The sequence below is a fragment of the Erpetoichthys calabaricus genome, chromosome 16 (assembly GCF_900747795.2).
Source record: "Erpetoichthys calabaricus chromosome 16, fErpCal1.3, whole genome shotgun sequence".
In the NCBI taxonomy this organism is placed as follows: domain Eukaryota; kingdom Metazoa; phylum Chordata; class Cladistia; order Polypteriformes; family Polypteridae; genus Erpetoichthys; species Erpetoichthys calabaricus.
The window spans coordinates 95711739-95736981 of NC_041409.2; the positions used below are offsets into that span (position 1 = coordinate 95711739).

Sequence of the window (25243 nt, forward strand, 5' to 3'; positions counted from 1 at the left end):
TAAGAACAAGCATTTCACCAAAGGTTTCAGGTCACAGCCAAAGTAACACAAATTTTGGATGTCTGAGCCAGAGGACATGACAAATGGCAAAGTTAATACTCTTCACTTTAGCAAACACGAGGAAGAAGCCAAATACCTTTTCACACTAACTGACCCGTCCAGAACAACTCCTTTAAATACACCGTGGCAGACTATTTGAATTAATGAATTTCCTGTTGATGTCTTAGTGGACACTCTTGTTTCTGTAAATGTCATGGACTTCTCTACTTTTCAGTCCATCCCAGAATCTCCACCTCTACAACACACCACAAGGGCCTGAACAGAGGGTTAAAGTGAAGAGAGAATAAAAAGAGAGCAGAGGCAGGATCATGGCGGAGCTGGTGGCGTAGTGGGAGGGCAGGCAGTTGGAACTGAAATGTCCCCAAGAAGATCGTGCATATGGGTGCCTGATGGGTAGGAGCGCTCCCTGTGAGCAATGCAGGGGCCAGGGGTGAGCAGATGCTCCGAGAGGTCCCACAAATGACTATGGGAGCAGGGCTCATGATCTGCACATGCCAAGGGAAGCAGTGGGGCACACGTCAGTAAAAACTTAACTACGCCTGTCAGAGGACATCTCCTCATGCTGAGAAGATCTGAGATGGGTAAGCAGAGAAGACGTCAGTACAGAAGGTGGCACCAGAGGCTCACTTTGGTTGTTTTTTAGAAGATGGATTTCTCCTTGGGATTTTAACCTCATTTTAATGGAATATTTATTGACTTTTTAACCTCCACCTGGAAGACAGTTTTTTATGAGGATTATTTATTTATGTATGATGTCATGTTTCTAACAGTTACTCGCAGATCACATCAGTCCTGACCATTATGTCAGCTTTTCTGTCCTTAATTTATAATCACCAATGAACAGGGCCAATGTCCTGGACCCAAACCCTTCATCTTGTGTTTCTTGTCTTCATTATAATGTTTAATTAGTTTTGTTCACATTAGGATATAAGAAGAGTTTGAATACAAATGGATTACTGCAGTAAAGATAAACTTTTCAGTATGTACAATGTGTAGCAACTAGGTGAGTGATAAAGAACAAATGCACCTTGATGAACTTTAACCTCAGAATACACTCCAGCAGAGCTGCTGTTCACAGGGGGCATTCCTGAAAAGCACAGAGAGCCGTGAGGCGGGTGAAAATCAGCATACTTTGTAAAAAATGACAAAGTTAACACACTTACCTTTTTTCTTAGTTTTGGCAATGTTCACCAGCTCAGAGTAAAAAACTTCTGGTTTTGATCCTGTACAATGTCACAGGTGTAGAAAGTTACATTTTGTTTTACTTAAAATATTAACATTCACATTCTTTACATAATAAAACAAAGTGTGTCGCGGTAAAATACATTCTGATTTAATGTAACATAGCATTCTGAAATCTATAATCAAATTCAAGAAAGCAGTGGGTCCTTTAGGGTTCAATATACAAACTACACAGAACATAAGACATGTATACATCTGAAATGCTGGGATTGAAAAGGATTTTTGGATTTCAGATATTTTTGGATTTTGGAATACTTGTATAGAAATAGAAAATCCGCGAAGTAGAAACCATAATGTTTATATGGTTATTTTTTATATTGTCATGCTTGGGTCACAGATTTGCGCAGAAACACAGGAGGTTGTAGAGAGACAGGCAACGTTATTCAAACACTGCAAACAAACATTGTCTCTTTTTCAAAAGTTTAAACTGTGCTCCATGACAAGACAGAGATGACAACTTCCATCTCACAATTAAAAGAAATGCAAACATATTTTCCTCTTTAAAGGAGTGCGCGTCAGGAGCAGAGTCTGTCAGAAAGACAGGAAAGCAAACAAAATCAATAGGGCTGTTTGCTTTTAAGTATGGGAAGCACCGCGGCACAAAGCTGTTGAGGCGGCAGCTCACACTCCCTCCCGTCAGGAGCAGGGAGAGAGAGATAGAGAGAGACAGAGTTTTGTTTTTCAATCAAAATCAATACGTGCCCTTCGAGCTTTTAAGTATGCGAAGCACCGTGCAGCATGTCCTTCTCAGGAAGCAGCTGCACAAAAGATAGCAACGTGAAGATAATCTTTCAGCATTTTTAGACGAGCGTCCTTATCGTCTAGGTGTGCGAACAGCCCCCCTGCTCAATCCCCCTACGTCAGGATCAGAGAAACTCAGTGCAAGAGAGACAGAAAAGTAAGCCGGGTAGCTTCTCAGCCATCTGCCAATAGCGTCCCTTGTATGAAATCAACTGGGCAAACCAACTGAGGAAGCATGTACCAGAAATTAAAAGACCCATTGTCCGCAGAAACCCGCGAAGCAGTGAAAAATCCGCGATATATATTTAAATATGCTTACATATAAAATCCGCGATGGAGTGAAGCCCGCGAAAGGCGAAGCGCGATATAGCGAGGGATTACTGTATACATAATGAGATATCTTAGGGACACCCGTGACCTGCTATATGACGAATAATGCAGATAATTCATATCATTGAACTGTTTTTATGATATGTGTTGATGTGACTAACTGATTAAAACCTCAAAAGTTGATGAATATGATGCACAGACTCTCTTTGAACTCCCTTTTAAGAGGGCCAATGCTGTGTATTTGCTCTAAAGAACGTTTTTGATTTTTCATTAGTTTTTCAGTGAACTGGCCAACAGGTCAGCAGTATCTCAGTTAAGCTTCACTCCATCTTGCTCGCTGTGCTAGAAGCCTTTAACTGGCACTACATTATGCTTTTGTATGGTGTGGGTGTACACACATAAAATGTAACATATCTCTCCTAACATAAAAAGGCAATTTGCAGCAGTTTCTTGTTTTCATAATGTAATCACAGATGTTTAGTAATCTCTTGTGTGCTCTGTTGCTTAGTGCACCATAGACTCCTCACAGGTGGGTGGCGCTGTCTCAGTGTATCAGCCAATGAAGGTCTGCAGCATCTCTAGTGCATATGTATGAGACTGATTAGCATAGTCCATATATAGTGCTGTTTTAGGGTGGCAGCCAAGTGGAGTTCAAGGTGCATTCACATACACACATTTACAAGATGATTGTTATTTCTAAAGGCTTAATTGTATAGAAATTACCGTATATCAGATTTTATAAATCTGATTTTTTATTTTTGGCATACACATATTTTCATACTCAAATCCATGGAAAGTTTTGTAAATGAGACCTCTAGGGTGGAATTATCCATTTGTGGTGTCAAATGAGCGCTCAAAAAGTTTTAGATTTTTGAGCATTTGGAGTAGGGATGCTCAACCTATAGCATAATAATTCTCAAAATAAAAAATTATTTAAAAGAAAGACAAACAATTAATAAACAAAATAATATTTGACAACATCTGAGCCAGGGATAAAACACTGGCTATTCTATAATAGTCTTAGTACTAGAGTGTTGTACTGTGTTAGCCATTATATATGTAGTGAGAAGTCAAGCAAAATGCCACCTTTTATTGGCTAATTAAAAAGATTTCAATATGCCAGCTTCGAGGCAACTCATATTGTAATCTTGCCTGAAGAAGGGGCCTGAGTTGCCTCGAAAGCTGCATATTGTAATCTTTTAGTTAGCCAATAAAGGTGCCATTTTGCTTGACTTCTCACTATAATAGTCGTTAAATTTGTGAATTTCCCCTTGCATTAATAAAGTATCTATCTATCTATCAGATTCTCTTCAGAAAAAGTATTTCATTCTAGTACCATTTAATAATTAGAAAGCACGGTGAAAAGTGACTCTGTGATTTCATAGGACAAAGGCCGGACCGAGGGGTTTTAAATACCATCACTAATAAAGACGTCAAGATAGCACAACTTCCAGAAAATATCCCTAGTCACCGAAAATCATGTCTTGAAGACCCAAGCTCAAAATAGTGGTGATCATCAACAAACAATTGGTTAATAATAAATTAATGAATATTACTGATTATGTGATAATACAATGAAGGTAAACTAATAAACCTCAAGACATAAGGGATCCAGAAAAAAATGAACCAGCTGTCAGAAAAAAAAATCTTTATATCAATCAAAAATTAATAAACATACAGTATGTCCCATGAACATAAAGGTGAAGGTGCTATATAATACTAAAGTTTGCTTTATATCTGCCCACATAGCAAAGAATCTAAGGTTTAGGTTTAATCTGAAAAGTAAAGTGTTTACCACGATATTATAAAATGTAAATGGAACCCTAGAAGTTTTTTCAAGAATGTGGTTAACTTTTGTTAGCTTGAACTTGGCTTTGCTTACATTTTATCCAAGTATATTGACTCTTGTGTAATTGTTTATTTAGCTGATACATGCACTTATTGAGTGACAAAGTGGCATAGTGGTTAATGTTAATGCCAGCATAGTGCTTTCAATCCAGTGTTGTCCATGTAGAATTTATACATTCTCACAGTTTTCCTTTCAAGTAGTTTATTTTTATTATTTCATCCGCAAATAAGTGCAGATAAGGCTGAATGGACATTCCAAATTGGACCTGTGTGTATATCGGAGTGTGCAAGGCCTGGGGTTGCAGTGAAATGACCCCTTAAGCCAGTTCTACCAGAGAGCACTGGGGCCTCCTGGAGTGAATTAAGCAAGAAAATGTTATATGTGTGACAATGTCTACAAATGTTGTCCTTCATTACTTGCAAATCTGCCTAAACACTCTGAGCCTGTATTTAGTGAAAAATATCAGAAGAATAAATTAAATTTATTTTTCACCCTCATCATTTAATGCCTCCATCTGGACAGCCCCTCCGCCTGGGGTATTCACATCCATTCTTTTATCTTTTCTCCTACAAGAAACATAAATAGAAATAAAGTCAGACTGAATTTTAGAACACACAGAGGACAAGAGAAGGTTATGTTTGTCATCTACCAAAATTGCAAATGACTCTTCTTCTTATTTTTAGCCTCTTTTATTTCACCAGAATTCTAAACAGCCCAATCAATGACTCCTGTTTGGTGTTAATGTCTGTGACCAAACGAGCTTGTTGTTTTCACACAGACCTCAATAGGCTTCTTCAAAGTTTAAAATATTCAGATCTCTCATGGTTCTCATTTCCTAACACTCTGCAAAGTAAAGTTAGAAATTCTGCAAAAGCCAATGCATTCAAATGTAAAACAAGATAAGCTGCATGCATTTTGGTAGCAAACGGACACCAGCAGATAGTGGAGGACAATTGTGAGTAAATCTCCAAAGTGGTTTTATTCAGGAATTAGTTAGGTAGCAGACTTATACTATCAAATCTAATTAGAAAGTAACAAACAGAAGCTCATTTACTAACCATCATATACACGGAGTTCTGAGCGCCTTATCAAATGTTTATTTCTAGGAATGCATTGATATTTATCCTTATAAAATAACTAAAAATTAGGTGTGGACAATTGTAAGGACACAAGATACATCGAGGAAGTGCCATTTGAGTCACCTTTTTTAATCCAAATGTAAATAATCTCAAACAAAAAGAACGCTCAATGGTGTACACAGATAATGGAAGTAAAATACAGAGGAGTCTTCTTGACTTCTTCAATGAAAATCAGCTCAGTACAGCAGACCATCTTTGGTATCTCTGTACTGCTCGCAGTTTAGGTTCCTATATGAGACACCATTCATTGGGGTGTCTGCTCTTTCGTAGTCCTCCGGCCATAAGGGTGTCTCAGTGGGTGTCTCCTTGTTACTTTGGGTGACAAAAGAGGCAACAATGTTAGCTCAGCCCCCATTTGCCCCAGGGTGGTATTGCTTACTTTCCTGGAAGGTGATCCTCGGACACGCATGCACAATATAGAATATGACTGAATTTGACGTAGCTTAAACAGTTTATGTTTGGTGTGATAGTGGCCTAGGTGTATATGAAGTTGCAGCACTAAATATTACGCCACTATACTGCTCAAGAATTTGTGTAATAATTCTTTTAATTATTGTCTGTTAGGATTTAATCATAGCTTAATCTCTTGTTTTTTTAAATTTTGTATCATATTGTCACACATGGGCACCTGACAATCGCCTACCAGGCTCAAGCAAGGCATGCAATAACCTGCTGGGACAACAGGGGGTGCCAAAGCTAACCGTATCTTCTCTTATCTTTTCCCTGTCTGAGAGAATTTGCTCAAGCAAGCCCTGCCCCTTAAGGTCGGGACAGTATAAAGGTGAGAGCTCATGGAGGATGGGGTCTCAGATAATGGAACTTCGTTCCACATGCACGAGCTTCCCGAAGCAGACCTGCTGGAGAAAGCTGATTATTTAGAAAAGCCATTGAGCCTAAAAAGGCACTTAGTACACCTGTATTCAGTTGAGCGACCACATGCTCATTATTGTTCTGTCTTTTGGACGATTGTACAAAACGGGGTGGCCTGGTTGGCACACCAAATTCTCTGATCTTTACTTACTGCCTCCACCCTTTATTTTTGTATTATTTGTTGATTGCTATGAAAAATCAAACTGAATTGAACACAGATGCTCACGTTGTCAGTCACTTTAAAAAATGTAAAGCTGCCATTAACTAAATATGCACAACTTTGGAATGTAGTAGAAAAACTGGAGTGTCCAAAAGAAAGAGAAACACAGAAATAGAATACGGAACATCTGTAGTCAGATGACATTAACTCAGTGATCCCAAGTGACCTTGAAGATGAAAGACTCACCTGGCCTTCTTACTCTCAAAGCATGGCAAACCTGCAGTTTGAACAAAAGACAAGAGGATTTTGAGGTGTGCTGTAACATCCAAGAAATCTAAAACCTCCTTCACAAAGGACCAACCAAATGGACACACTGGTTTTACTGCTAAGTATGCACTTTACTGGTGAAGAACACAATAAACATGGAGATCAGTTGAGGTAAAGCCTGCATAAATATGGATTGGGAAACGTTACATCCAGATTCTGCCTACCTGTCCTTTAGTATCTCCTACAATCACCTCTTCCTTATATCTTCCTACTAGGAACTCCTGACTAAAAGACCCTTCCACCTACCTGACCCTCAGAATAGTTTATTGAAACTCAGCCCTCCAATGTCTTAGTGTCTCTTGCACACAAGTTCAGTGTTAACTTACTGAGAAAAAGGGACACAACAACGCAAACAGCACCCCTCAGTGGGGCCTGAGGGTAATGTACTGTCCACTCACCTCGAGTCTTGTGATATACGAAGAGCAGAAGCATCAAAAGAAACAGAGAGGATCCAACACTGCCTAAAATAATAGGGAAATGGGACACTGGAGAGACAGAAAAATCACAAGGTCACCGTGTGAACATACTTTGTATTTTATATACAGTAATCAAATATTCATCTCACATTGACAGTCTTGCATTCATGTACAGTCGTATGAAAAAGTATGGGAACCCCTTTCAACCTGCATAATAGTTTACTCTCCTTTCAACAAAAAAGATAACAGTGGTGTGTCTTTCATTTCCTAGGAACATCTGAGTACTGCTGTGTTTTCCGAACAAAGATTTTTAGTGAAGCAGTATTTAGTTGTATGAAATTAAATCAAATGTGAAAAACTGGCTGTGCAAAAATGTTGTAATGTTGCTGATTTGAATGCCTGTCACTGCTCAATGCTGATTGGTTGGTGTGATGAGCTCGTTAAGCCTTGAACTTCATAGACAGGTGTGTCCTATCATGAGATATAAAGGTATTTAAGGTGGTCAATTGCAAGTTGTGCTTCCTTCCCTTTGACTCTCCTCTGAAGAGTGACAGCATGGGATCCTCAAAGCAACTCTCAAAAGATCTGAAAACAAAGATTGTTCAGTCTCCTGGTTTAGGGGAAGGCTACAAAAAACTATCTCAGAGGTTTAAACTGTCAGTTTCAACTGTAAGGAATGGAATCAGGAAATGGAAGGCCACAGGCACAGTTGCTGTTAAACCCAGCAGGTCTGGCAGGCCAAGAAAAATACAGGAGCGGCATATGAACAGGCAGGATTGTGAGAATGGTGACAGACAACCCACAGATCACCTCCAAAGACCTGCAAGAACATCTTGCTGCAGATGGTGTATCTGTACATCGTTCTACAATTCAGCACAATTTACACAAAGAACATCTGTATGGCAGGGTGATGAGAAAGAAGCCCTTTCTGCACTCACGCCACAAACAGAGTCGCTTGTTGTATGCAAATGCTCATTTAGACAAGCCAGATTCATTTTGGAACAAAGTGCTTTGGACTGATGAAACAAAAATTGAGTTATTTGGTCATAACAAAAAGCACTTTGCATGGTAGAAGAACACCTCATTCCAAGAAAAACACCTGCTACCTACTGTCAAATTTGGTGGAGGCTCAATCATGCAGTGGGGCTGTGTGGCTAGTTCAGGGACTGGGGCCCTTGTTAAAGTTGAGGGTCTGATGAATTCAACCCAATATCAACAAATTCTTCAGGATAATGTTCAAGCATCAGTCACAAAGTTGAAGTTACAATGACAATGACCCAAAACACAGTTCGAAATGTACAAAGGTATTCATGTAGAGGGAGAAGTACAATGTTCTGGAAAGGCTGTCACAGTCCCCTGACTTGAATATCATCGAAAATCTATGGGATGATTTGAAGCAGGCTGTCCATGCTCGGCAGCCATCAAATTTAACTGAACTGGAGAGATTTTGTATGGAAGAATGGTCAACAATACTTCCATCCAGAATTGCAGTGGTGCCTCGGAAGGCCATGGGAGTTGGAGTTTGATACAGCCCTGTTGGGATCCATGGGCGCTGCCAGGGGGTGTTGCACCCGGGTGCCTTATAAATTACTCCGAGAGGCAGAGTCGGGAGGAGGGAGACAAAGCTTGCCAGGAGGAGTGGAGGAGAAAATAAAGAGAAAGAGAAGAAGAGTATTGTGTTGTGTTGTGCTGTGACAGTGTTGTAGTGGTGGGAAACAGGTGTAGGCGTTTCCCACAGGATGAAAAATAAAAATAAAAAATGTGTGCCTTGAACTTGTGTTCTACGCCTCTCTGTGTCTGGTTTAAGCGGCAGTGCGCCCGCCTGGTGGTCCACAGGAGGTATGGGGGTTACAGTTTGTCAGACACAGGTAAATGATGACAAGTATGAGAGAACTTTAGAAAAGGGATCCACTAGATCTGCTATTCTTTTGAACCATCAGTTAAACAGATTGAGAGGAATAAAAATGTATGTTAACACAGCATTGAGTTCTGTGAGGTAAATAGGCATGCTAATACACAGAACTCTGGGACAAATATATAAGTATGCAGAAAACATTAGGAAGTGTTACCTATTGTGTTTAAGTTCAGATAAATTAACCATTGTGTATATGCATGTAAGAAAATGTGAAATGGAGGTTTGGGGGACTTTGGGGTCATTTAATTTGTACCTCATAATTACCTTAAAGTAACCTATGTTTACAGAAGAGTGAGACCAAGGGTAAATTCTCAGTCATCCATTTTTGGCTAGTCTCAGTTACTAACAAAAGCCACCAAGCCACGGTATAAAACGTTCAGCTGTGGAGGGAGACGCAAGTGAGACAGAAAATGTGCCTGCTTATGGAAGAATGATGCAGGTTTTTAATATGAAAACACCATGAGTGCTGTGCAAAGGTAAATTATGAAGATGCACTGGAAACAACATGCTCTCCAAGGAAGAACGTGCAGCACTAGCTATGAAATGAAAATGTGCAAGAGGACCAAGCCTGCTTCATTAAGGCGCATCTTTTTAATTTGGTTGAATTAAGGAGAATGCACAGTTTAAGATACATGAACATCTCTCCCTATCTCTCCTGGTCATACTGAGGCATAGCTTGCTGTTTCAGACACTGATTTGAATCATTCAGATTGTGTCTTTTCTTCTACTTTTGACTTCTGCCATTTAATGACAGGATTCTCTGCAAATAAACTTAATTATTTACATTTTTCATTTATATAGTGCTTTTCTCACTACTCAAAGCACTCGCCACACAGGGAGGACCCGGGAAGCGAACCCACAATCTCCTTACTGCAAAGCAGCAGCACTACCACTGCGTTAAGTAATGATTAAATGAAAGTAGCAATATTTCCTTACTGAAACTTGCCTTGTTTATTGAAATAATCTGCCCCAGTGTGCATGTTCGAGTGATTCGTAATTTGTTTAGCTCTTTCAAAGGTAGCAATCTGGCCTTTTTGTAGTGTGTCTTCTGATGCTGGTTTAGGTGCGAGCCGTACTCATTCTGTTAGAAATGTGCAGCCATTGCAGTGGTAATGAAATTTAAGCAAAACCTGCTAGGGTTTTGAAACAGGTCTCTATTGATCTGTTTGATTTGTGCAATCCTTTCATGGGTAACAATAAGACAACTGTAGAATACTGGCATCTCTGTGGACCCCAGGTAGGGAGGAAGTTCCCAGGGGCAGCAATAGGCCTTTGGTGCCTGTAAAGCTATTCATGCTTGCACTGTTTTGAAGCTGAGGTCACTGGCTTTGGCCATATTACGTGATTTGATCTGTGTGCTTGAGTTATGAGTGACAAGTAGATGTTTTTTAAAGTGTTAACTTGTCCACCAACATAAAAAGAACCTTCATGGACCCCTTTACAACCCAAAATAGGAACAAAAATAGATTAGAGATTCCAACAAAATGAAGATAAGCAGCTAAACATGCCTGGTTAATTATGAAATATTTCAGAGTTACTAAAACTTGCCAGAAATCAAGCTTTATTTCAGTTCTTCTGCTAGCAATGAGAAGCCAAGCAAGACAACCCCTTTTATTGGCTAATTGAACCAATTACAATGTGCAGGTTTTCGAGACAACTGAGGTCCCTTCTTCAGGCAGGTTGTAATCAATATCTTCTGGTAGAAATCTAAAGTGGTGAATGGTTCACCTTACCTTGCACTTTAGTCTCTATTTCATTGCTACACTTTATGGCCAAACATCTGTGGACACTTAACTGTCACATCTACTGTATATGAGCTTGTTGGAGAACCCAGTCCAAAGCCAAGGGCATTAATATGGTGTTACCACTCTAATGCAGCTATAACAGCCTGCACTCTTCTGGGAAAGCTCCCCATACATATTATGGAGTGTGTCTGTGCAAACTGGTGTCCATTTAGCCAGAGTATTTGTGAGGTTAGGTGCTGATGTTGGTCGAGAAGACCTTGGTTACAATTGGCATTACAGTTTATCCAAAGGTGTTTAGTAGGTTTAAGGTCAGGGTTCTGTGCAGGTCACTTGAGTTCCTCCAATAACCTTTATGGACCTGACTTTGTGTACAGGGCTCAGTCATCCTGGAACAAAAAATGCCTTCCTCAAACTGTTGCCACAAAGTAGGAAGCCAACAATTGTCTAAAATGCTTTTGAATGCTACATTACCCTTCACTGGAATCAAGGAGCCCGGGCTCAAAAACTAGCATTATCTATGTGTTACAGTAGGCACTATGCAGTCCAGGAGGTAGTGTTCTGCTGGCACCACCAAACCGAGATTTGTCCATCAGACTTTCAGATAGTGAAGCGTGGTTCATCAATTCAGAGAACATGTTTTCACTGATCAAGAATGCCTGTCATTGTGTATAGTGATTTTAAGCTTGTATGCAGCTACTCAGACATGGAAACCCATTTCCTGAAGCTCTCAACACACAATTATTGCCTTTTGATGTTGCTTCTGCAAGCAGTTTGGAGCTCTGTTGTGAGTGATACAGCAAAGGAGAGATGATTTGTAAATGCCATGTACTTCTGCACTTGTCAGCCCTACTCTGTGATGCGGTCTACCACTTTGCGGCTGAACTGTTGTTGCTCTTCGAAGCTTTCAGTTCACAATAATGGCACTTACAGTTGCCCGGAGCAGATCTAGCATTGCAGAAATTTCACATGCTGACTTGTGGCAAATGAGGCAACTGATTGCAGTGCCATATTTAAAGGCATTGAGCTCTTCAATACAACCCAATGTTTGTCAATGAAGATCGTATTGCTATGTGCTTGATTTGATCCACCTGTTAACAATGGTTGTGGCTGAAACACTCAAAAATGTCCCCCTTCTGGCAATTCTACAGCGTACATGTAGCTGCCAGTATGATGCCGCTAGATGCTAAACGCTGGAGAGTCACAGCTGTCTTCCCAGTCACATTATTTCATAAGAAGATGAAGGCAAGTGTTGAGACAGAGCTTTGGTTCCTTTTTCATGCAAGCCAAAATTGCCCAATGCCCTAATATGTAAATAAGTTAGAGATACTTGGAGATCGCTTAGGGACCCTTTATGGGCGGAGACAAAACATGGAAATTATACACAGAGGATGATCAGGCTAAGAACTGAACCAATGCCCCTGGAGCTGCAAGGCAGTATGGCTAAGCGGTTCATACCCACAAAGTTTTTATCACAATATCTTGAAATGACAAATGTGCTCTGAGATTATTTTTCTGGTAAACAAGACATAATTTAGTAATTTAGTTATATTCACTAACCATGATGCCAGAGATTGGCGACATTTTGCATGTTGATTAGCATATGAAAGTAGGAATTTCAATGTACTCTGTACCAATGGCAACAATGTCACCATAAACCAGTAAATGTGCAAGTTAAGTGAACAAAGCCTCCCACCTTCATAGACCTGTTATGAGATGTTACCAAATTCAGAGCCATAGCTGAAAAAAGAGCATCAAAAATATAAGCGTGTGTGAAGGAGAGGAAAGAGGAAACCAGCTGGTGTTTGTCTCGGGTCATTTAAGTCTGGCTGTTCAGTCTGTAAAGGAGCAGGTGGTGTGAAGACACAAAGACAGAACGATCGACTGAGGAGCTTCTCACTTCTTATCCTATAACTAATTTGAACTCAGGGAATCAACAAAACACCAAAAATTTCACCTGTTGCACTCAATAGGCTTGTCTTAGCAAGATGGCTTCTTCTTTAAATACATAGTGTGGTGTCACTATGGTTAGCATTTCAGCTCCAGTGGAGTGGGCTTGACTTTTTTTGTTGAATATCCTCGTGTTATCCTCATGTCTGGGTGAGTTTTCTATGGATATTTTGGCTTTCCCCACATATTCCAAAAATGTGCAAGTTCGAGTGACTCTTAACTGGCTCAATATCAGTGGGTATGAGTGATCGTGCCCCCGGTGAACTACTTTAATACACAACAAGGGTGTCAGTCATTGTGCATGTAATATTTTCAAAGCTCACTGATTTTATGATCTTTGAAATAAATGTAAACGGATGGATCTGTGCTTTAATCGGTCATATGCCTATATCATAGTGTAGAAAAGACATCCACCGATTTATTTATATTACTCTTCATTGCAAACTGTTTTATCTGCCAAGGAAATCTGTATTTGTCATTTTCATTGAAGTTTATATTCCCTCAAGCAGAGCTTCACAAAATGAGAGATTAATTTAAAAAGGTTAAACAGAGCAACTCAGTAGCGCAATATAACTGAACACTAAAGAGAAGAGAAGATGTGGACTGTGTGCGTCACTTTTCATTTGTGTTCAGAGGTAGTGTGCTGTCAAATTTCAAATGAGTTAAGACAAGAAAAACTGCCACACCTTCAAAGAGCTCCATGTCTCTTTCCTTGAAGCAAAGAGCACCTACATATGTGGAGACCCCATTGAAGAATGACCACTGACCACTCCTAACCTTCCTGTAGATAGATAGATAGATAGATAGATAGATAGATAGATAGATAGATAGATAGATAGATAGATAGATAGATAGATAGATAGATAGATAGATAGATAGATAGATAGATAGATAGATAGATAGATAGATAGATACTTTATTAATCCCAATGGGAAATTCACACACGCACCTTTAACAGTCTGAGTAACAGCTCACTGCGCTGTGAGCGATGAGGAGGATCATCTCTGCAGGTGTTACACCAGTATGCTCCACTGTCAGACAGAGTCACAGACTGGATGGTGTAAGTGGGTCCAGTGAAATCTTTAATTGGATTCCCCCAGTATGTCTCATTCCCTCTGTACCACTGATACCTCCAACCAGTAAAGTTGCCTTCAGTGCTGCAGTCCATGGCCACGGTGTCTCCAGCATTCACAAAATTAACAGGTGCGGCTCAAGAACGTGACGATTTTCTGGGTGTTATGAAGGGCGAGTGTGTAGGTGTGTACATATATGGGGTGTAGTAAAAGCAGTGTCCGTGGCCATGAACAACTGGTGAGAGCTTCATCGCATGTTCCCTGTTAGAGCATCTGTTAAATCTAAATTTCTAGAAGAGCTGCAAAGAACACTTTATGTGAAATTTAACATGTTTCAATGATGAAGAACTCCTTCTTGTCGCACTGTTTATAAGTGGTTTGATAAATTTCAGTCTTTTGCTGAAGGACATGTTTGTTGGACCATTGAGAATTTTAAGAATGGCCGGAAATACCCAAAGGCTGAGACAAACTGTAGACATTCAGCAGGATGTCAGTCAGTAGTATTAAATATTTCAAACAACACAGTTCATCATGGTATTCTTCAAGATTTATCTGATCACCATATAAAATACGACTAGTGCATGCATTTTTTAGGAATAATTGGTCTACTTTTTTAACTCAGCTTATTGAATTGTTAAATGAAAAGTGGGGTATTTTTGCAAAGCCATTTAGATGTAAATATATTAAGGGTGGAGCACATTTCAAAAGAGTTGTTTATTTCTAAATAATGTTATTGAAGGCAAAGTAAATCAACTGCATCGATTAATTGTTTTTTGACTACTTTGTTCATTGTGCAGTGCCATGAATCAAGTAATCATGGTCATTCAAACAATTCTTTTATAAACCCTCATATATTTGCACCACACCCTAAAAATTTAATTCACTCAACTTTACAAAGTCTTACACCAAGTATTGACACTGGTAGTGATGACCCTCTGGAATCTTTTCCCTGTTTTGATTAATAATGTTTGTTTTATTAACAATACATTTATTTGCACGTTTTCCTTCTAATAATATTCATGTAATAAACACACTTGACACGCCACTGTTATTTGTCTGTTTAAGGCTCGACTGTTATTATGATAATAATCATCTTCTTGGGTCCCAGTAGGGTACTGATTTCCTTTATTGGGTCCTCACATTAAGGAGCTGAAGAACTCCTGAGGTAAATTTATTAAAATGCAAGTCAATTAAAACCAAGACAACACAGTCTGGTCCATTGGCAGCAGTAACTGAATAGCAATTGAGAAAATGGCTAAAATGAAAACCTGCAGCCATTACAGCTCTCCAGGATCTGAGGTTGATACCCCTGAGTTAGGTGAAGATCACATTACATTTCTGGAGCCCACCATGTAGCACTGCAGAATATTCTGAACAGTTTATGCTTTTTCTAATGTTAAATGTCATTGGAAAGAACATGAAATGGTAGAAGTCAGGACAAACAGTGAGAAAGACAGAGACAGAGACTTGGCTAGTTGAGGAGACGCCTGCACTCACCTCTCACGGTCACCTGCACTCGCTCACTTGTTTTCTTCCCAGTCTTCTTCCCTTCTGCCTCCACCTCACACCAGTAACTGCCGGACTTCTCTGGTCGAGCTGATGGAATTGTGAACTCCGACTCTGAAGCTGCTTGACTCACAAATTCCTCGTCTTTGTAGAATTTGTATCTCAGTTGTGTCCCCTGCAGTCGACTCTCAGACTGACACCTCAGGGTCACATTGTCCCCTTGCCACAATGTGGTACTGGGGTGGACTGTCAGGGTGGGCTTGGTGAACAGCTCTGTGGAGATTAAGAGAGGAGAAAAACAATAAACAGGATAAGTAACTAAAGTAATCATGAAAATTACACAATTAAAAAATAAATTAAAAATCATCTTTAATGTTGATTTTTGATGCAACAAAATCACCTTCTGTACGTGTCTGAGCTTCTCTGCTCTGAGTAAAATGAATTAAAGTAAAAAAAAAAAAACCATGTTTGATAAGAAGAAAGTGCAATTTATAACAAAAAATTAGTGGATTTGGTGATTTTAATCTCATACTTTTGGTATCCTATGCTTGGCACATTAGAGTGCTTATCAAGTAACATTTAAAAATGCATGTATGTGATTTTATTTTATAAAATTAAGAATGTAAACTGCATTCATTTGTACAGATCAAAAAACACGCTTTCCGTCACTTGGCCCCTTGTTCAGCTCTTAACTGTCATGTCTTCTGTTCTGAGTTTACGTGTCCATTATGTGTTTCTGTGGATTTCCTTCAGGGTATCACATCAATCTGCATTGTTATGGTGGGCTGGTGTCCCCTCCAGGGCTGATTTCTGTCCTGCCCCCCGATATTAATGTTCACTCCCTGAAGTTCTGGGCTGGAGAAGCAGAAATGAATGAAAGAATGAAATGTGTGTCCTCTCACTTTCTTTGCTAATGTGCTGAAAACATTTTTCTTTAACACTGAAAACCTCACATTAGTAATGTCTGAAGATGACGCGTTCCTCTCTACCTCACATGTCACCACTGACCCATTAAATGAGCTGCACTTGTGAGATGTTATGTTGAGAGAATCAGAGTTAGAGTGATAAAAAACAGGAATTTAAAAAGTGACTAAATTCAAGAAAAGGATAAAAAATAAAAACACACCAGATATTCTAAAGAATACACAGATTGATTAATTTACAATTCATATTTCCATTGTAGCGCAATCCACATTTTATCACTTTCTACATTAGCAGATTTTATCATTTCTGATTATGTGTATGTTTTTGAATTTTCTTTTGATTTTTCAATTTTCTTAATTAAATGTGCAGTCAACATTCACTTATTTATTTTTCCAGTTGTTTTATTCCACTCAATTAGGTGTACGGACCTCATTACAGCAACATCACTCACGAGGCAGGACGGACCCCCGTACAAGACACCAGTGCATCACAGGGCATACATTCACACACACACACACACACACACACACACACACACACACACACATGCACACACACACACACACACGCACACACACACACACACACACACACACACACACACACACACACACACACACACAGAGGCTCTGTTTAATGTTATGGTGAGATTTAGCCTCTCAGCACCATCAGGGCTAATTCACTACTCAGGACTGGGGGGTGCCAGTCCATTATAGGGTACACTGACATTCAACAAGCAAACTGACCAAATCTCTAGAATGTGTGAGGATTACTGTGACCACTCCTGACCTTCCTGTAGTCACACACTCACTGTTAACAATCAGAGGATTAGGGAAAAACTAAGAAATAAAAATTACATTAACGGTGAAAACTCCACACAGACAGTGAAAAGATCAGGACTGACACCTGAGCCCCTCGATTTCTGGAGAAGAAGCACCAGCCATTGTGCCACCAGTCGTTTAGTCAGGTCTTTCAGTTTTATTGCAATTTCACTTTTGAAAGACAGTGAGGCTTCTTTACAGTTGACCAGTACCCTGGAGTTTTTAAATTGCAACTCAAATGGATGTTCATTAAAATGTGTTTTAAACTTGATATTCTGCTGATTTGTCTAAATGGTAAGCTGATTCACAAGATGTAGAAAATGCTGCTGTCTCGATCAGAAGGGATGAGCCTGGAGCTGCTAGATTTGAACACACTGACGTTTATTTGCCACAGCAACACCACATGTGGGTAATGACGCCATCACCTCAGGTGGCACTTTGTTAAGGGTTGTATTTTCATATAACAGAATGTTTATTAACTTAGTGATGTAATAATACTGTAGTGGCCAGCAAAGATAGAGGTCTTCATCCAGTTCTCTTCATGTTAACATGTCACTTTTACCCACAGCTCAGTTGTCCTAGTTGTCAAGTACAGCAGGAGAGCAGGACAGTTAGTTACTCGCCATCTTCATGTTAGCCCTCCATACCGTGAACTTGAACAGCAGGTTGTAACCCGCTATGTTGTTTATGTGTTGCTGAATGCTTCTGAATATGGCAAAGTAATTCAATAAAGGCTTATGGCTACCTGTAACCACACGATCATTCAGGAAGTGGACCCCGGAGGCTGAGAATACTCTGAGAGAACTTTTTGGAACTACACACTGGGATATCCTGCAGGGATCTCATAATGAGAACATTGAGGAAGTTGTTGACTGCACTACTGACTACATCAACTTCTGTATGGACATTGTAGTTCCAGTAAGAACTGTACGCTGCAATGCTAACAACAAGCCATGGATTACAAGTGACATCAAGGGCCTTTTGAACCAGAAGAAAAGGGCTTTTAAAAACGGTGACACTTTGTTAAGGGTTGCATTTTCATATAACAGAATGTTTATTAACTTAGTGATGTAATAATACTTTAGTGGACAGCAAAGACAGAGGTCTTCATCCAGTTCTCTTCATGTTCACATGTCACTTTTACCCACAGCTCAGTTGTCCTAGCTGTCAAGTACAGCAGGAGAGCAGGACAGTTGGTTGCTCGCCATCTTCACGTTAGCCCTCCATACCCTGAACATGAACAGCAGGTTGTAACCCGCTATGATGTTTATGTGTCGCTGAATGCTTCTGGATATGGCACAGTAATTCAATAAAGGCTTATGGTGAATATCTTTGTTGTGGAACCGTTTATAATCACACCACACAAAAAAGAAGAATACAAAAAGATGAAAGTAGAAACTTTAAACCTGACATGCACATTCAGTGGTGATTCATTTGCTTACTTTGAAAACTATGAGAAATATTTTCATTTTAAAAGTTTCAAATTTCTTGCCACACCGCATGTTTTGAGAATTAAAATTGCGTGGGCGTCTGTCAGAGTTAAATATCAGTGTGTGGTGTTGGCGTTTGTCTTTGTGATTTTCACTTTTCCTACTCTGCATACACTGATTATGTCATTTTGTAAACTCTTCTCAATTTAAGGAATATTATTAAGGTGTCAGTCACATGTTCTCAAGAGAACGCGATGCACCTGAGCCAAATACGTGTGTCATAGCAGAGGGGCTGAATTACTGTTAGGCCAGGGATTGTAAGAGTTCCTGTTCAGAGAGATTAAAAGTATTGATATAGAATTCTGTCGCTTTCTGGGATAATGTAAAAATCCACCTTGATAAAAGAAACAGCATCTGTGTGTCTGTCTGGGTGTCTTTCTGGTTGTGATGTATCTGACATTGCCATATATGGTGCATCACAAAATGTAGCACTCTTTTTCATTCATTCATTTTCCACCTGTTATCCTAAGCCAGGTCGCTATTGCCAAAATCTTAGCAGTGAGACACAAACGTTATTTTCCTCCGCCACACTTGCCAGCTCATTAGTGTGGGATCCCAAGGCGTTCCAGACCTTGTGGAAGATATAATCCTAGAACCCTGGGTCTTCCTGGGGTCTCCGTCCATGCCCATTAAACCTCCCCAGGGAGGGGTCCGTATCAGATTACTGAACCTCCTCAATTGGCTCCTCTCGATGCGGAGGATTAGCAGCTCTACTCCGAGTCTCTCCCAGATGTCTGTGCTTCTCATCCTGTCCTGCATGGCTTATCTGACACTCTGCTTCCATCTAAATATTTCCCTCTCAGGTATCACTTCAAGTCATTGCACTATTTAGTGTGTGCCACTTGTTTAATTAGACTATTAGCACCTCCGAGATGACAGACACATCACATGTTAGGAGACGCCTGCACTCACCTCTCACAGTCACCTGCACTCGCTTACTTGTTTTCTTCCCAATCTTCTTCCCTTCTGCCTCCACCTCACACCAGTAACTGCCGGACGTCTCTGGACGAGCTGATGGAATTGTGAACTCCGACTGTGAAGCTCTTTGACTCACAGACTCCTCATCTCTGTAGAATTTGTATCTCAGTTGTGTCTCCTGCACTCGACTCTCAGACTGACACCTCAGGGTCACATTGTCCCCTTGCCACAATGTGGTACTGGGTTGGACTGTCAGGGTGGGCTTACTGAAGAGTTCTGTGGAGATTAAGAGAGGAGAAAAACAATAAACAGGATCAGTAAATAAAGTAAGCATGAAAATTACAAGTTGAAAAAAGTTAGAAAATCTGAACTTTTACTATTACTGTCTGACACCAAACAAATCACCTTCTGTATTGTACTGTACATATTTCCAGTGTAATGCAATCCACTTTTTATTACTTTCTCCAAAAGCACTTTTTATCATTTCTGATTATGTGTATGTTTTTGCATTTTTTTTTACTTTTAATTTTCTTAATTAAATGTGCAGTAAACATTCACTCATTTATTTTTCCAGCTGTTTTATTCCACTCAATTAGGTGTACAGACCTCATTACAGCAACATCACTCACGAGGCAGGACGGACCCCGTACAAGACACCAGTGCATCACAGGGCAAACATTCACATACACACACACTCACACACGCGCACACACACGCACAAATACACACACACACGCACACACACGCACAAACACACACACACACACTCACACACACACACACACACACACCAACACATTGTCATTCCTCCTGAATTTTCTTAATCCAGTTTTAGTGTAATGGTGAGTTGTGGCCTCTCAGCACCATCAGGGCTAATTCAGTACTCAAGACTGGGGGGGATGCCAGTCCATTATAGGGTACGCTGACGTTCAACAAGCAAACTGACCAAATCTTTAGAATGTGAGAGGATTAGTGTGACCACTTGTGACCTTCCTGTAGTCACACACTCACCTTTAACTGTCAGAGTAACAGCATTACTGGGACGTGAGTGATGAGGAGGTTTATCTCTGTGGGCTTCACACCAGTATGGTCCACTGACAGACTGAGTCACAGACTGGATGGTGTAAGTTTGTCCAGTGACATCTTTAATTGGACTCCCCCTGTTTGTCACATTCCCTTTGTACCACTGATACCTCCAGCCAGTAAAGTTGCCATCAATTCTGCAGTCCATGGCCACCGTGTCTCCAGTGTACACAATGTCTCTCTGTCTCATCAGTGTCAGTGTGGCCTTTGGGTGTTCTGCAGAGAAAAAGAAGTGAGAAGGTCAGGCTGTGTTAGTCTGGTGTGAGCACACGTCAGGCCATCCAGTCCACAACTCAAATTCTCGTTTACATTTATGTTCTATTTTTGTCCACAAGTGCATTTTTTGAAAGAACAACAACAACATTTATTTCTATAGCACATTTTCATACAAAAAAAGTAGCTCAAAGTGCTTTACATAATGAAAAAAATAAAAATAAAAGACAAAGTAAGAATTTAAAATAAGACAACATTAATTAACACAGAATAAGAGTAAGGTCCGATGGCCAGGGAGGACAGAATAAATAAAAAAAAACTCCAGACGGCTGGAGAAAAAAATAAAATCTGCAGGGGGTCCGAGGCCACGAGAAGAGGGTTATTGAATAATATGTTAGTAAAAACAGATGTGCTTTACACAGTGTAGAACATATGACTGGACCACTTGATATGTGGCTTATACAACATTAGTCATTTGATAATTTTTCTCATTTATTTAATAATTAAACATTCATTAATTAATTTCTCCAGCATTTTTATTCCATTCAATTAGGCGTAGGTACGGACCTCATTACAGCAACATCACTCACGAGGCAGGACAGACCCCCGTACAAGACACCAGTACATCACAGGACATTCATTCACACACACACACACACACGCACACACACACGCACACACACACACAGAGGCTCTGTTTAATGTTATGGTGAGATTTAGCCTCTCAGCGCCATCAGGGCTAATTCACTACTCAGGACTGGGGGGTGCCAGTCCATTATAGGGTACACTGACTTTCAACAAGCAAACTGACCAAATCTCTAGAAAGTGAGAGGATTACTGTGACCACTCCTGACCTTCCTGTAGTCACACACTCACTGTTAACAATCAGAGGATTAGGGAAAAACTAAGAAATAAAAATTACATTAATGGTGAAAACTCAACACAGACAGTGAACAGATCAGGACTGACACCTGAGCCCCTCGAGTTCTGGAGAAGAAGCACCAGCCATTGTGCCACCAGTCCTTTAGTCAGGTCTTTCAGATTTATTGCAATTTCACTTTTGAAAGACAGGGAGGCTTCTTTACAGTTGACCAGTACCCTGGAGTTTTTAAATTGCAACTCAAATGGATGTTCATTAAAATGTATTTTAAACTTAATATTCTGCCGATTTGTCTAAATAGTAAGTTGTTTCACAAGATGTTGAAGATGCTGCTGTCTCGATCAGAAGGGATGAGCCTGGAGCTGCTGGATTTGAACACATTGACGTTTATTTGCCACAGCAACACCACATGTGGGTAACGAGGCCATCACCTCAGGTGGCACTTTGTTAAGGGTTGTATTTTCATATAACAGAATGTTTATTAACTTAGTGATGTAATAATACTTTAGTGGACAGCAAAGACAGAGGTCTTCATCCAGTTCTCTTCATGTTCACATGTCACTTTTACCCACAGCTCAGTTGTCCTAGTTGTCAAGTACAGCAGGAGAGCAGGACAGTTGGTTGCTCACCATCTTCACGTTAGCCCTCCATACACTGAACATGAACAGCAGGTTGTAACCCACTATGATGTTTATGTGTCGCTGAATGCTTCTGAATACGGCGCAGTAATTCAATAAAGGCTTATGGTGAATATCTTTGTTGTGGAACCGTTTATGTGTGATATCAAGGCATTCCCAGCCCTTCTTTGTGATATAATCTTAGAACCCTGGGCCTTCCCGGGGTCTCTGTCCAGCTGGTCATGCCCTTTAAACTTCCCCAGGGAGATGTCCACATCAGATTACCAAACCTGCTCAATTGGCTCCTCTCGATGCGGAGGATCAGCAGCTCTACTCCGAGTCTCTCCCAGATATCTGTGCTTCTCATCCTATCCTGCATAGCTTATCTGACACTCTGCTTCCATCTAAATATTTCCCTCTGAGGTATCACTTCAAGTCGTTGCACTATTTAGTGTGTGCCACTTGTTTAATTAGACTATTAGCACCTCTGAGATGACAGACATCACATGTTAGGAGACGCCTGCCCTCACCTCTCACGGTCACCTGCACTCGCTCACTTGTTTTCTTCTCAGGCTTCTTCCCTTCTGCCTCCACCTCACACCAGTAACTACCGGACTTCTCTGGTCGAGCTGATGGAATTGTGAACTCTGACTCTGAAGCTCCTTGACTCACAGATTCCTCATCTTTGTAGAATTTGTATCTCAGCCATGCATCCTGCACTCGACTCTCAGACTGACACCTCAGGGTCACAGCGTCACCATCCCACAATAAGGTATCAGGGTGGACTGTCAGGGTGGGCTTACTGAAGACTTCTGTGAAGAAAAAAAAGAAGAAAAACAATAAACAGGATGATTGAATAAACAGTCATAGAAACTGCAGGTTTATACCTAAGAAAATCAAAAGTTTGGGCTCTTAGTGTCTGACAAAATCAGCAGCTGTACGTGTTTGAGCTCAACAGTAAACTACGCTTTGTGAATAAAAAATACAATTTTAAAAACGTGTTATATAATAAAAGAGCAAGTTATATCAAAGATTTTATTATGAAATGAAGTCGGTGACTTTCATGTGTCAGATGCCTTTGGTCCCCTGTGTTCAGCACACTCTTACAAAGTTAAACATATTTAGTTCAGTTTATTTTTAAATCCACCAAGTAAAAATGACACCTTGTTGTACAGATATTGCCTTACAGGGTTTGGTTTCTTGTTCAGCTCCTAACTGTCGTGCCTTCTGCATTGAGTTCACGTGTTCATCTCATTTGAGTGAACGTCATTCTGTGTCTTCTTCTCAGTCTGTTACTCTCAGTGTTTCTCTGATGTTCTCACGTCACACCAATGGCTGATTTCTGTCTTGTCCAACTGGCACCACCACAAGTTTTCATTCCTTTCAGCTCGGAGTTGGACAAGAGGATAGTTGTGAATTGATGAGTGTGTTCTTGTACACTTGGCTTTCATTATAAACGTACTGTAAATGTTTTACTTTGACTTTGAAATTAACAGTTGATAAGAATAGAAAGTGGCCTGCTCTTCTAAGAAATTCATATCACCATAGACAGACTTAACATAAACTGCTCTCGTGTGTTTTACTGCTCAGAAATTCAATGTCAGGGTGATGTGAGCAGCAGGAAGTTAAAACTGTCAAAGAACAGAATAAAATAAATATAAACCTCATATTATTAGTAATACACACACAGTGATGAGTTTCAAATTCAGTTTATCACACAACACAACACACACTCACTGAATAAACTCCACTCTCCTAACACTCAGCAGGACCTCCATTGACTCTCAGAACAGCCTCAGTTTGGATTCCACAAGATGTCATTAACAGTCCTTTGAGATTCTGGTCCACCTTGACCGGAGTGCATGAGGCAGTTTCTGCAGATTTGTCAGCTGCACATTCAGGCTGTGAATCTCCTGTTCCACCTCATCACAAAGGTGTGCTACTGGATTCAGATTTGGTGACTGGGAAGGCCACTGAAGAACACTCATCTCATTGTCACATTCAGGAATGAAGTTTAAGACGACTTTTGCTTTGTGACGTGGTGCGTTATCAGGGTGGGAGTAGCCATTAGAAGATGGGCCAATTGTGGCCATTAAGGGTGTACAAGCGTTGATTAATTGGAATTAACAAGCTGAAAATGTGCCAAGAAAAAATTTTGCACACCATTACAGCACCACCAGCAGCCTGGACTGATAACAAAGGGCAGGCTGGGTGTTTGGATTCATGCTGTTGGTGTCAAATTCAGACCCAACCATCTGTGTGCTTCACTACAAACTGAGATTCTTCAGACCAGACAACGTTTTTTCCAGTCTTCAACTGTCCAGTTTAGGTCGGCCGGTGACCACTTCCCCCTCAGCTGTGTGTTCTTGCTTGACAGAATTAGAACCCAAGGTGGTCTTCTGCTGTTGTAGGCCCTCCACCTGAAGGTTTAATGTGTTGTGTGATCCTCTTCTTCTCCACTGTTGTACAGGCTGGTTATCTCAGTTACCACAGATGTTCTGGCAGCTCAAACCTGTCTGGCTGTTCTCCTCTGATCTTTCTCATCAACAAGATGTTTCTGTCCACAGAGCTGACACTCACTGGGTGATTTTTGAATTTTCACACCATTCTAAATAAACTCTAGAGACTGTTATGTGTGAAAATCCCAGGAGATCAGCATGCACACAATTACACAAATCAGCCCATCTGACACCAACAATCACATCACAGTTAAAATCACATTCTGGTGTTTGATGTTATCATTAACTGAGGCTGCTGACCATGAGTTATAGTAAAGTAAGCAAGTAAAGAAAACTTTCACAGTCCAAAGTTACAAGGCAATGAACAATAAACCAAAACTAAATTGAAATATCAAAAGAAATTACAAAACAAGGACAATATAAAAAAAAAAACACAGATAGCAGCGCTACCCAAACGCCTGTCTGAAGAGACGTATCTGAAGTTGACACTTAAATAGTTCAACATTGGAATTCAGCGA

General features: G+C 40.2%; 1 protein-coding gene across 1 annotated transcript in view; it reads right to left on the reverse strand.

Moving 5' to 3' along the window:
- Window positions 1-366: 366 nt before the first annotated feature.
- Window positions 367-25243, reverse strand: part of LOC114642591 (Fc receptor-like protein 5) — a 183924-nt gene continuing 159047 nt past the window's right edge. The window contains exons 8-15 of the mRNA XM_051919755.1: window positions 22797-22966; window positions 15312-15593; window positions 7117-7203; window positions 6638-6668; window positions 4715-4788; window positions 1224-1283; window positions 1088-1147; window positions 367-545 (exon numbers count right to left, since the gene is read on the reverse strand). Coding sequence (XP_051775715.1) covers window positions 367-545; window positions 1088-1147; window positions 1224-1283; window positions 4715-4788; window positions 6638-6668; window positions 7117-7203; window positions 15312-15593; window positions 22797-22966 — 943 coding nt within the window. The remainder of the gene's footprint in view (window positions 546-1087; window positions 1148-1223; window positions 1284-4714; window positions 4789-6637; window positions 6669-7116; window positions 7204-15311; window positions 15594-22796; window positions 22967-25243) is intronic.